This window comes from Cynocephalus volans, chromosome 1 (genome assembly GCF_027409185.1).
Source record: "Cynocephalus volans isolate mCynVol1 chromosome 1, mCynVol1.pri, whole genome shotgun sequence".
In the NCBI taxonomy this organism is placed as follows: domain Eukaryota; kingdom Metazoa; phylum Chordata; class Mammalia; order Dermoptera; family Cynocephalidae; genus Cynocephalus; species Cynocephalus volans.
This window is the reverse complement of record NC_084460.1, coordinates 7,029,399-7,042,901: the sequence shown is the minus strand read 5'-3', so window position 1 is coordinate 7,042,901 and position 13,503 is coordinate 7,029,399. Positions and strand designations below refer to the sequence as shown.

The window sequence follows — 13,503 nt, the reverse complement described above, 5'->3', positions numbered from 1 at the left end:
GAAAGTTCACACGGCTTTCACTTTTTAGCAGGAGCAAGGACTCCCTGACACTGTGCCACAGGCTGGTGGGGGCTGACCTGGGCTCCAGGAGCTGTACATGAAGCGGGAGAGTGAGGTATCTGAGCCCCAGCTAGGGAGAGGAGGAGCCACACAGACGGTTGTACGGGTCAGCCTTTCAATAACTTACGCAACACCCATGCCCCTGGTTCCCACCCACCCACCTCTTCTAAAAACACATGCAGGACGATCAGCTGCTTATGAGGCATTTCCACTTACGAGCAAATCTCTAGTGCAGAGTGAGAGAAAGAAACTAGGTAAGAAGTCTAGCCGAAGCCTGGAGACAGTCCCTGTATATGTGTCTGGCACAGAGAGGGACCACCACCCAGCCTGGAGACCAAGCTGGTGTCACAGCTTCATCCGAGAGGTGGGTGCGGCAATGTTCACCCCAATTCTGCTTTCCCGAAGGTCAGCACAACAGAGCGTGGTGTCCAAAGGTGGCACGGTAGAGTCCAACCCACTGAGAAAGGAAAAGGGAGCCCCGTTTCTTCTCATGCAGGTCTCAGTCACCCTCTTAGTTCCAGACAGTGACGTGAGCCCAGAAATACAAGCCTCTGTGTGTGCAAAGCTCCTAGTGTCGTCACTGAATCTGCCGTCGTGGGAGCCATCTGCCGAGACACTGGATCCCAGAACCCCCAGGGTTGAACTGTGCATGACTCACTACCATATAAAACCGATTTCCACAATGGGGTCTGTGAAGAATCTGGCTGGGGGGGTAAGGGGATGTGTGCACTGACTGACAGAGACAAAAGGGTTGATGGTGCTAGCGATCCCTAAGCCTTTCCTCTGGATGCACGTCAGGACTCTGACACTACAGAACTGTCCTTGCCTTGGGACTGCCAAGATTAAGCCTTCCTGTGAATTTTCAAAGTAGGTTTTAATAGCAGTATATTATTTATAGATTTGAACTTCCATTAACAAAAAAGGAAAAAAAATGTCAAACCAAGTGGTACAGATGGAAAGCTTGTTCCTGGCAGCTGTGGTGACTGCAACACTGGGACTTAGTGTTTGGGACAGCATTTAGCAGACCCTCTGATGCCTGTAGGAATTAGCATAAACGACAGTAACACAGCAGGTAGATGCCAGGGGGTGATGACACCACATGGTTTCACGAGATGCACTACAAGGGGAGTCTAGAGAAAACTGACATTTAATGCTGAAGTTTGATGGAACTGAGGGGCACAAACTATAGGTCTTAAGGTTTCCAATAAACATAAAAATAAAGAGCAGGAAAAGACTGCTTTTTGAGAGCAGTCCAACCTAGGCTCAGTGAAGATAAAATAATTGTTACTAACAAGCTCCCACGCTCTGCCAGAAGAATGAAAGAAACCTGATAATGGAGAGATGGGGCAGCTTTACTTTTAAGAGGTGGGATGGAAAGTTATAAATAAGAATCCTGCATATTTTGTCTTTATTTTCCACATTCACCCCCCATTAACAAATTTTAGCCAATGGCTCCTGCTACTTTTTACTTATTTCGTGGCTGGCTGGTAAGGGGATCTGAACCCTTGACCTTGATGTTACAACACCAGCTCTAACCAAGTGAGCTAACCCACCAGCCTCCTGCTACTTTTTAAACAAATGGACTTGGACTGGGGGTGGGGGTGGGGGTGGAGAGAAACCTTCCAAAAGGCTCTCCTGTTCTTTCTGGATCTCTTATTTCTCCTGGGCCTTGGGGAAGCAGTTTGTAACTTAGTAACAACTCTAATAAAGGTTAGCCATGAATATTAAATAGGTGTGATAGTATTTCCAATTATCCATGGATCTCAGCTACCCACTTCTGGGGACCACTGAGAGCCAGCCACTGACAAGGTGACAGGGACCTACAGGGTGAAATGTCCTAGCCTGAGAGCAAAACTTCTTAGGACACCCTTACACACTACTTTCTAATCATATCACATAACCACCATTTCCCTAATGAAGAAGATGGCAGATGCACGTACATCTGCTTTAAGACATCACATCTGCTTAAGACACTTGGAAAGAGAAGTGCTAGAGGAGAAGAAAGGTGAGGAAAGAGACCCTGCTCGGGGGTGAGTGGATCAGGGGTCACAGCAGCTCAGTCTTGTGTGTCCTGCAGTCTTGCAGCTCCTGACAACTTAGAGCAGATCTGCACTTCAAAGTCCTGAAAGAGCTCAGGACATGCTGGACAGGAAGCACTAGCACCTGTCACGCACAACCCAATTCCCACGTAGGATGCATGAAGCTGACAGTTTTGCTGTTGCTCTTATTCAGTGTCATGATTTAATACAGTAGTAATTTCCTATTGTTCTTCTTTAATATTTTCTCATCTGTCTACAAACCAAGAAAGGAGATTAAGGATGAAGGAATTTACAGATTTTTTCCTAAATTGTTCACAGCCCCTCTCTAGCAACAGGTAATTGGGGGTGGGGGCTGGGAGAGTGCAGAGAGTTACGTTGAGCAGCGTGCACACAGCTGCTCCAGTGCCGCAAGGGCACAGGGGAGGGCACAGCCAGCCCAGCCACCACTTGCAGCCCACCCTGCCACGATCCCGGTTCCGCAGCACAAAGCTACCACTGCAGTTTCAGCACCCGGGGAGGAGGCCCGATGGTTGCTGCAATCCTATTTAAGGAGAAGCTACAGGCGTCTCATTCAAACCAGCTTCAGCGTGAAAAGAGAAAGACTTGTCAGTAGCCAAATGCTCTGGGCTGAGACCAGGTCTAGCCGACCCCAAACTAGCTGGTTTTTTCCTTCTCCTTGCTTTTGCACAAACAAAGAAACTGAAATAGTAATGCTCTGATTGTGCTAGCTTATGCTAGCTTGAGGGCACACTCAGAGACCTATCCACAAGTCTCGTGACCTCGTCACTCCTCTAAACCAGATTATGCCACTGGTAGATTTCTAAGGAGAATTAGGATCAAATGAGAACACAGCCTCAAAACTCAATCCACTTACAAATACATCAAATTTAAAACTAAATTCTCTGTTAGAGAAAAATTTATATTTTTGTGTATCATACCTCAGAAGCATCTGTGTTTCCTACCCAATTCTCAACTCTGCCCAAGCCCCAAGCAACTGCACCAGGTTAATAAGTATCTGCTCACAGGTGTGAATTTCATTAACCTAGAGCTGATGTCTGGGGCTCCATCTCTATAAAGTGGATATTTCCAATTTGTTTCCTTTCCCACTGATATATGTTTAGCAAACCATAAACGTGACAGTTCCTCATTTCATTAAAGATGCTGGAATTGGAGGTAACGGTTCTACTAGCCCCTCTCACAGCTGAATTTATAAGAAACGAGGGCAGAATAATCTTATATGAAGGCTTTTCTACTATCCCAAAAGCATACTTAAAAATATGCTATTCTTTACAAAGACCTGTAATTTCAGGACATTTTCTGTAATTTTTTTTTCTTTGTGGGATATTCAAAAGTTTAAAACATGGGTCCTAACTTTGGTGACATCTCAGCTAAAGTCAAATACAGAATGCTAAACAGGGAGAATCCAGTGTAATTCACTTCTAGAACTATAATAAAGTAATTTAATACTGGAAAACTGTTTTCTATTACAGATACAACAAATGATTTCCAAGAACTTGTTCTTGCTATTTTAAATCACCATAAATGATTTTACTAAGATTCACTTAAAATGAGTAAAACTATATAGAATGAAATATTCCTAAATTCAAACTGTAAATCTATAGAATACATTTTTCCTATTCCAATCTGTGCAATTTCTTTACTGATACTAACACATACAAACCTGAGTAGTCACTTCCACAAAATGTGATTCATGCCAGAAAGCTGTGTCATGCCTTCTAGATCACAGTCCTGACAGGCCTGTGAAGAGGACAATTAATTTTATCATCTAATAAGTGAAACACTCTAGTGATCCAATTCCTGATACTGGTTTACAACTATCTTGTAGGGCTGGTGGCAAAAGCAGGAAGGGACACTGCTTTCTCAAATCCAGGATTGGGGCCACCAGAGAACACTCTGCCTCTGAACTAAGAAACAAAACAGCTAGAGGGACAGGTGTCACTGTACTCTCTTAAGCTGATTAAAAAGAAAGGCCTTTTGCTATTGAAGGCTGGCTGGTCACTAAGGGAACACAGTTAGTGACATTATGACAATTTTAAACCTTTCTTACCCTCTTCTCCAGCTCCCAAAAGTATTCAGTGTGACATGATTGTAAACAGATAAAGACCGCTCCAGTGCTGTGTGCCCACCACAGTTAGGTTCCCGTTTCTTCCACACCCCCACCCACCCGACCCACTTTATGTACAATACATTCACCACCAACAAAAATTATTTTAAAAGGCAACATGAAAATTCTGTAAACTGGACCCAGCTCCCAAAACATTAATACTACAAGTAGTCCTTTCCCCAAATATATACCTGAGTTTAGCTGCTCATGAAACTTTTTAAAAGCACCACTCCATTTTTAAGTATGTCCCCTGCCCCAAGTTTAAAGTGATTTTCCCTGAACAAGAGTCTCAGGATTTGGAAAGGTCGTCGTGAACTCCAGTTTCATCTGTTCTTCTTGACCGTCTACCTCCGTTATGCAAGGGATCCCCGACCCAGGACATTTGCGAGTGTGTGCCAGTCATCTAAGGAGTAGAGGTGCTTCCAGGGAGTGCTCCAGCTCCTGAACGGAAGTGATGCACTGTTAGGGGTGGAGCAGGGTGACAGGAATAGAGAAAGCAAGGGTCACGCCCCCAAATTCTCCATGTTCCAGTCTTCATGTGCAGCTTTCTATTTCCTTGGGAGTTATTTCTTCCTTGGACTAGCTCTGACAGAAACAAACAAAACAAAGACATTTTTAACACAATTAAAAACTGAACTAATTGTTAAAAAAAAGTAAGCCAGAGAGCTTGTACATGCTTCTCTGTATCTGAGAAAATGGCTTGATTTTGTCCCATGAGCCACAGTTTACCTCCAGAGGGCAGGCAGGCTCTGAAGCCCTGGACCTCCTGACTCAGACCCAGCCCCACTGCTTAGTAGCAGGAGGACTTCTCGCAAACCAGGAGATGACAATGCTGCTGCTGGCGACAACCGCAGGAAAGGATTAAATGTGACTGTACAGTGCCTGGCAGAGATGTAGCACTCAGAGGTTTTATTCTGACACCTGACTAGTCTCTTTCTCAGATAAAATAGGTGGCAAGAATGAAACAGACAGGTGATCATGGCAAAAGAAATGTCAGTAGCCAGTTCAGAAAAATGAGTTTAAATACTCCCAGACAGCTGGTTATCACACAGGAACAGGAAAAGGGGCGTGTGGAAACAGCAGAGAAGCTACTGCTGCGGCCTCGGCTCTCGCGGGTGCACGGGCGGAGCGATGCTTCTCACCGGGGCTGCCTGCAGTACACAAGGCACTTCTCAGCAAACGCTCCTGTGTTAACAGGACACCTTAAGATATTTTTTCAGAACAGCAATGAGGTCAGGTACTTGTCACCTATCACCTGCAGTAATAAGAAAAGTTCTAATTTTTGATAATTCCTACCTGATCCAGAGGAAGTGCTGGGGGCTTACGTGGTGGCAGCTCTCCCTGCGGTGATGCTGGTGCCGGCGTCTTTGGGAACAAGGACTGCGCCGGGACTGGATGCATTTGCATTCTACAGCCATGGAGGAATGGTTGAGAATTAATAAAGACACATTAATTACGAAGGAAAAAAAGATACTTTAATCAGGAAGACAATGCCTTAATTAATTATCCAAGTGATGAAACCTGGACCCATCATTACTGGGCCAGACTGACGTTAGGTGCCTCTGTGTGTGGTGCAGCTCACGTGACACCACCCATGTACATTCCCGACGTGGTGTTTAATTTAAACACGAGGAAATAATGAGATGACTTCAGAATCTGGGATACTCTATGTGAGAACTGACCTGGACTCTTTGAAAAATAATAAATAAAAGAGATCAAAGTACAATTTTTGTACATTAAGGGACTAAACAGACACAGCAGCCATACGCAAATAAGTGAGCCTTGATGGAATTCTAGATCAGAAAAAAACAAAAACAAAGAAACATAGCTTTAAAAGAAATTCTGGAGACAACTGGAGGGACTAAAATAAGGACCGTACGTGAAACACTGTAAGTGCTATTTCTTGGGCATGGTAATGACTCCGAGGCTGTCTGCAGGACAGCGCCCTCACTCTGGGGAGACCTGCGCTCACGGTGTCTGCAATTAACTTTCCAGTGGTTTAGGAAAAAAGACAAAGAAACAAAGTAAAACAGATACAGAGACACAGAGAGCAAAGATGGCAAAATGTTAAACGGGGGAGGGCTTGGAGGTAAGACGACAGAAGCACCGGCAGGGGCACGCTGGTCGTTAGGGTGAATGGTGCTGACGCATGATCAGGTTTCATGACTGTAACGTAAATGGGCTTCTTCTAACATCTTTTACGTATCTTTAATTTGAAAACTTCCTGGGTGGTGGATCATCCCATTGGGTCTTAAAAGCAGCATTATACAACTATTTATAAAAGATGTCTCAGGGAGATGGTATTTGATCTGTCCCAATTCTGAATAAGCCTCGTTTTTTTCATTCAGCGACAGAGGAAGAAACAAACATATGGAGAAGAGCTTTCATATTACACACGATCGCCTCTACCCCCAGGACGGACCCTTACCTTGGTCAGTGCCTGAACTCAGCAGCGCTACTGACAGCCTCTGCCTACAGCACTCAAACTGCGGTTACCAAGTTTACAATATTGAGATCCAACTCCACAGTTATTTAAATGCCAACTCATTTTCATGAGAGGAAAAAATGTCAAAGATAAAATTGGGCTCTGAGACTAATACATTTCTACTAAGTCCCTGACATCAGCAATTCATGTGTTCTTCCTGGTCCTAAACCACTGAAGTTAATCTTCATTCCTAAGGCCATTTTTCTTTTTAAAACTCACGATTATTTATGATCTAAGGCAAGCTTACCCTGACGGTCTATATGTTTCCTGGAAAGGCCCCCTTAATCCACTTCCAGTGCCAATTTGTTCCATCATGACAGCCTGAAAGTGACCCAGGCCCTCTTCCTGGCAGCGATAGATGGGGCCCTCCTGAGAGAGGCCATTGGGTTGGGCAGCCACTGGATGGAGAGGCGGGGGCACGGCCCCAGGGGATGAGTAGGCCCTGGGCTGGAAGTGGCCGGCTGGCTGCTGAGGGGTGTAAGGAGGCCCCGCGTGTAGCACCACACCGTGGGGTGGGAAGGCAGATGATCCAAAACCCATCCCTGAACTCAGAGGTGGAGGAGGAGTTCCATAAAGGTATTCACTGGTCGACAACGAACTCTGTCGCTTGGTGGCTGCATTATGGTTGTCCAGGTCTAAAAATTCTTTGGGACTCTCTGGTCTCTCCATAGACTCATCCAGCTTCTCCTCCTCTGGACTGGGATTCTGCCCATCAGCTGGGACAACTTTAGTGGCCACTGCATCCATTTGGGCTGGGGACATTAAGGCAGCATTCAGTGTCTCGCAGCCCTGTAGATTAGCCATGGCATTCTTATCTGAGAAGAGGGACCTCGGTGGGGGGGGCTGACTAGCTGGGGGCTCACTTGGGCTTCCCTGGGGATGGAGGGGTCTCTGCCATTCGGGAAAGCCCTGTGGACACGTATAGTAAGGAGGTCGCTGGTAGTGGTGGTAGGAAGGCGGAGGTGAGGGCTGGTAGGAATACCTCATCCCTTGCTGAGGGCGACACCGGGGAAAGACTCCAGGATGAGGACTGCCGGATGGAAAGCCTCTCGGGGGGAAATGCTGAGGATGTGACGCTGAGGAGGATCTGCCCCCCATCACAGGGCCCAAACCTTGCAGGCCTGGACTGACGTGGTAATGCGTCGCTGCATTTGGGTATTCCAGACCAGGCATGTACAAGGGAGAAAACTGGCTTACAGTGCCCCCCATCAAACCAGGGTCTGTGCTGGGAGATGTGGTTGCATTCTGTCCTGTACACAGCATGGCTTCCTGCAATGCTTTGCCTCTGGGGCAGAGTGGCTTTTCAGAACCACTGCCACCAAAGCCTTTTCCCTCTGATCCACAAGGAGATGCTTCACCAATGACTCCATTTTCGGACAGAGCCCCCCTGTCTGCCACAGCAGAGAGGTTTCTCATACACGCCCCCTGGGTAGCTGGGCTGGTGTAGCTGCTATCTGAGGACCAGGTATTTTTGCCCTTTGTTGCTTTACAGTTGTCTGCAGATTCTGCGGAGTTGCTTTTGAGCTCCGGGCCCTCGGTTTCCCTTTCTCGTGGCGAGCTCTGCCTGGAGCAGTCGTCCTGCAGGGGAGGAGTAGGGTGAGGTAGTTGTTTGAGGTATGCCCCCTCTGAAGCACCAACACTTGCTGGGTTCTCGTCAAGCCCAGGCAAAGGCTCTGCTGCAAAAAAATGGAGAACAAAATAATTAATTCAGCAGCTGAAATAAAAATATTAATGGAGGTGGGAATGAAAAGAACGTGATGAGCCAGTCATGTAAGGAGTCAGGGCAGAGGTGGGTGCGTGGCGATCGGAGCCTCAGCTAGAAACTGGGTCACTGAAAGGGGCCATGATCTTGGGGCCTTTGCACACTCCCTTTCATCCCTTTCACGACCTAGAGGTAAAACCTAGCACCTCTGCAGCTACTCTTACGTCTGCCAAAGCGTGGAAATGTCCTCGCCTCCATCTTCCTGTGTCATCAGTCAGATTAGTAAGGGGGTAAGAGATGACTCTTGGCTTGTGGACTCCAGGTAGATGCATGTGAAACAGCAGGAGAGGATGTTGTCATTGGAACTGCTGGCCAGGCTGGGAAGCTCCGAAAACTGACACGAGAAGGACCAGGGCATGATCCCTGAGTACTGCAACATTAGAATATAGGCTCCACAGGAAAAGGAACCCCCACCCCGTTCCTACTGTACTCTCAGTACCTGCACAAAATCGGGACTCAGTATTTGTTGACTGTGTGAATATATTTATCTTGTCTGGATGTCTTGAAAAACACGGCTACAGTGTAAAACTCAAAAGACATCTTTAACATATTATAGACATTTAATAAGCCCAGTCAAAACACACGAGTGTGGTCTCCAATAACAAGACTGCTTCAAAGTTTGCCAGGTCTCACTATTCTTCATTCTCAGCAGATACAGGTATGTGTCCAAAGAACAGGAGGATAGAAATGATCAGACTTTAGGTAAAAAAGTGAGAACTTATAAAGACAGCTTTCAAGACAGTAATTTTTTAAAGGCAGATGATGCAGTGGTAAGGGCGGGGTGTCAGATCTAGTCTGTTTGGGTTCAAATCTCAGCTGCACAAGAGCAAATTACCTAATACCTCTGTGCCTTGGATTTTCCATCTCTAAAAATGAGGATTATAACAGTAGCTATCTTGAAGGCTTGTTCTGAGATTACATGAATTAATGTAAATAAACATCTCAAAAAGATTGTCTGGCACACTAAGTGCCCATCTGTGTGTCAATCATTATTATCATCAGAAATTTTCTGGATTGCTAGACCAGAAGTAGTACTATGATTGGCTCAAACCTGAGTAGTTCAAGAAGCAGCAGCTAGAAACCAGTTCACATTTGGTTTGATATTCTGTGTGAAAAGATTATTCCTGAATTAACAGTTTAAAGAGAGCCAAAAATCAGATAAAAGTGACAATATAAATTACCTCGGTCATTCTCAGGCTCTTGTGTTATGCTGTTATCCTGTGTCCTCCCGGGGTTGCCCGGGGCAGGCTTGGGGACTAACACGCTTACTGATGCTATCTGTGGGAAAGGGCCAGGGAAACATGGGGAGGCAGGCTGGCGGGGATGGTAAGGCACACCTGGTCGGCACACGCGGGAGGACAGCTGCTGCATGGCGATCATCTCTGGGCTGTCCATCATGGAGTCCCCTCCTGGCACGCCCCGCAGAGCCTGGGAGGGCACTCCAAACAGAGAGCTTGGCGCTGGGGCTGGAGGTGGCTGTAACCGATGTCCAGCAGACTTACAGGGCGCTCGCATGTACCCTGGAGAGGGAACTCCATGAGGTAGAAAGCTTGACTGCTCGGTCCACTGGTTTGGGGGGATAGGTGGTCTCATTACACGGGAATCCATCATGTGACCAAGAGCATGAGGCTGGTGAGAGGGTCCTAGCCCTAGGTGGGGCTTGTCATCTGACACCAAGGGTCCTGTGTTTGTTGCACTGTGGTTCCCATTCCAGACAGCAGAGTGTGCTCGATTCAGGTACTTGTAGGATCGATACATGTGGCTAGGAGGAATTTCTGAGCTGTCGGGAAAGTCTGAGGGTCGGGCTGGAGCCCCACTATGCCTGGGAGGAATAAATCCTGGCTGGAATTGAGCTGGTGGATACATGTTTCCATCCTGACCGGGGCCACTCATCTGCCGCAGCGGCAAGGATCCGGGATGTGACCCCATGCTGGGAAGGTGCGGCAGCCCCCCACGTGTCTGCTTCTCTTCAGGTGGGCCTAGTCTGGGGCCTCGGTGGTGGTTAATTCCAACTGGGGGCTGGCAACAAGAAAAGAAAAGACACTTGACCAGGCTTGCAGGGTAAGGCAGAAATCGCAATGTCCTCAATCTGCAGGAGCGGAGTCTTCAGAACAGGAGACAACTAATTTAACCGGGAAGAGACTGTACAAAGGCACTTCCAAAAGTTCACGTAAACAGAATTGAAGGATAACACAAGTCTTTCCGTGAACTTTTTGAAGCACCCTCCTATTTCTGAAAGTTACCTCTGGGACCCCTTCCAGCCGCCACCTTCTGAGTAGGCTGCTCTTACCTGCATGGCAAAAGGCTGATGATGCTGGGCAGGCTCTCCGGGCTGTGGCTCTGGGACTCGAGAGGAGCCACAGTAGCTGGCAGGGTCTGATCCTCGAAGAGGGCCAAATGTTCCAGGCACTGCTGGCTTCTGGAGGGCATCGAGTAAAGCAAGGAGGGGGGAAAAGGCACAGACATTAAGTGGAGAACAGGTTTCCTGAAGGTGAACGTACAGCTAAAACGACAGACCACCAGCAACTCGGAGACCGCTGGCACTGGGGCTCGACCCTGAGCCCAAAGCAACTTCCCTTTCCAGGAGAGACAAGATTAAATCAGTGTTTCTTAATCTTGTTTTCATTAACCCTCTGCCCCAACAAACACACAGAGCCTTTTCAGCCATTTTTCCCCATAACTGTGCTCTACCATAAAATTTTAATACCGCAGATATACTGTAAATCTTACCTACTGTATGTATACCTGCGATTTATACACAAGGAATAAGTTTTCTATCCCAATTTTTGCCCACATTGAGAATACATAATTCAAATTATTAAGAGAAAGATTTAAAATAAAGGAAGGACCAATGTGGGAAAAAGAAACCATTCACACACAGAGGACATGTTTGATAGAGGCATCAGCCGAGCAGCCTTTACTTCTCTTCATTCACAGCCAGCGTGACCACAGCATTCAGGCTGCTCTTTCCCATCTGGTTTAAAAGGAGTACCTGGCTGGGCATCCCGCCACAATGCAGGGCACGGGAGAAGCCTCTGCCATTCGAAGTGCCCCCCTCCCAGAGGGGCTGTGCAGAATGGCTGCCCTGGTCATCCCCGGAAGCGGACGCTCGGCGTGCAGGGGGCAGTGACTTCCCTCCGTTCTCCACGGGCTGCTGTTTCCTGCTGGGCCCTTCGGAGTCCCTGGAGCGGGTCCAAACATGACTTCCGCCACTTCGCCCGGCCCGACTCCGTCTCTTCTCCCGTTTTTCATCCTCTCTGATCCAAAATTCTTCATCTGTGTCTCCATCTTCACCAGGAAAATGTTTCATCATGGCCCGATGGAAACACCTCTCTAAATTATCAGACATCTTGGTATACTCTATAGGAAGATACAAGGATTGACCTCTAGATATAGGTTTTATAGGCCACGAAAGGCAATTTTCCTACTAATAAACAATAAAAGGTGCAACTTAGGGCATATTACGTTGTAGAGTGATGGATACCAGATGGAGAAGATATGGTTTCTGTCCATTAGAAACTTAAAGTTGTATGGCTGCAACAGTGACTCTGGGAATAATTACCTCGAACAAGTAAAAATTTAATTCTTCAAGGTTAAATTGCAGAAATATTAAATACGATCACTGAATCTGCCTAGATTTTAAACTAATGTTTTTTTTTTTTTTTTGGTCTTTTTGTGACCGGTCGCACCGTGCTCAGCCAGTGAGTGCACCGGCCATCCTCATATAGGATCCGAACCCGCGGCGGGAGCACTGCTGTGCTCCCAGCGCCGCACTCTCCCGAGTGCACCACGGGGTCGGCCCTAAACTAATGCATTTTGATTTAATGCATAAACGACCCGTAGTCTCAGTACCTGGAGCCATTTATACTTTGATTTTAGAAATCTACTGTGCTTATTTCTCAAAATGATTAAAGAATCAGCTCTGTCTAGGTTCACCCCTGTCAGTGGTTACCTGTCTCTGTTAAACACACACAGGACAATCTAGACCCAGACTGGTCTCTAGGATGAGAGATAAGCTGCACCCAGTTAGCCACCAACTACACTCTCTCGTCCTGTGGGAAAGGAGAGCTCCCGCACATATTGTGTAAGTGGCTGGAAGACCCAATTCCACGGCTTTTAATGAACATTCTCTTTATTATTCTAAAGAAAAGTCTGAATCACTAGGACGTGTATTTCTAAGAGAGAAGGCGTTTCCTTCACGATCAGAGTGGAGCAGAAGACACGTGTCTAATACAAACTATTCCTCACTTACCGCTACTTTCCCCATTATATTTTCGACAATTCCTAAACATAGTCTTCATGTCATTTACGAATTCCTCCTTGGTACAGTATAAACCTCCATTCAGTTTCTTCTCCATGCTTGAAATATCCATGGGGACCTAAAAAAGAATATATAACTCTTTATTCAAAATATGCTGTCAAAAAAAAACATGTCATAGTCCCTATGAGGTAAAGGAATCCTGACATTATGAGGGGCGCAAGAGCCAGGCACATATCCAGCAACCCTGACTCTGAAGGAACAAGAGACATACAAAAACAAACAAAAACACAACAAAACCAAAGACAGACAGACATAGTAGTAAGTATAATTGCAAAGATAGCCTCTACCTTAATAATCTGATAATAGTTAGGGGCATAAGATTCATCCACAGGTTCCAAAAAGGGCCAGGAATCCTTGTGAGCCTTTACCACATCTAGAACTGAGAGCCAAAGAAGAGAATCTAATTAACACACTCGCGTAAGAACCCTCCTATCAGAAGCGCAACAGCCAGTGGCTGGCTGGTTAGCTCCGTGGTTAGAGTGAGGTATTACACAACCACGGTCAAGGGTGCAGATCCCCATACAGGCAGCCACAAAAACCAAAGGAAAAAAAAAAAGAAGAAGAAATACAATAGTGGAAAATGCAAACTAACCTTTATACATGGCAGTGAAATCATCGTCCAACTCAAAGCTGTAAATCATAAAATAAGACATTAATAATAACTGACCACCTTCTCTCCTTAGCTCTCATAGTTCAATCATACACATTAGC

At 46.4% G+C, this 13,503-nt stretch overlaps 1 protein-coding gene across 4 annotated transcripts in view; it reads right to left on the bottom strand.

The window, feature by feature from the left end:
- Positions 1–207: 207 nt before the first annotated feature.
- Positions 208–13,503, bottom strand: part of LOC134378712 (chromatin remodeling regulator CECR2) — a 152,120-nt gene continuing 138,824 nt past the window's right edge. Inside the window, exons 10-20 of one of the 4 annotated variants that reach the window (XR_010023685.1) lie at positions 13,385–13,422; positions 13,080–13,171; positions 12,724–12,850; positions 11,464–11,831; positions 10,762–10,890; positions 9,809–10,490; positions 6,957–8,385; positions 5,521–5,632; positions 4,416–4,809; positions 3,781–3,857; positions 208–517 (exon numbers count right to left, since the gene is read on the bottom strand). Coding sequence is in view for 1 of the 4 variants with exons in the window: in XM_063098030.1 (XP_062954100.1) it covers positions 4,804–4,809; positions 5,521–5,632; positions 6,957–8,385; positions 9,809–10,490; positions 10,762–10,890; positions 11,464–11,831; positions 12,724–12,850; positions 13,080–13,171; positions 13,385–13,422 (2,983 nt within the window). In the remaining 3 variants the exon portion in view is untranslated. Of the gene's footprint in view, positions 518–915; positions 3,858–4,303; positions 4,810–5,520; positions 5,633–6,956; positions 8,386–9,808; positions 10,491–10,761; positions 10,891–11,463; positions 11,832–12,723; positions 12,851–13,079; positions 13,172–13,384; positions 13,423–13,503 lie in introns of those variants that run through there. The other 3 variants (XR_010023680.1, XR_010023686.1, XM_063098030.1) reach the window with 3 other exon arrangements.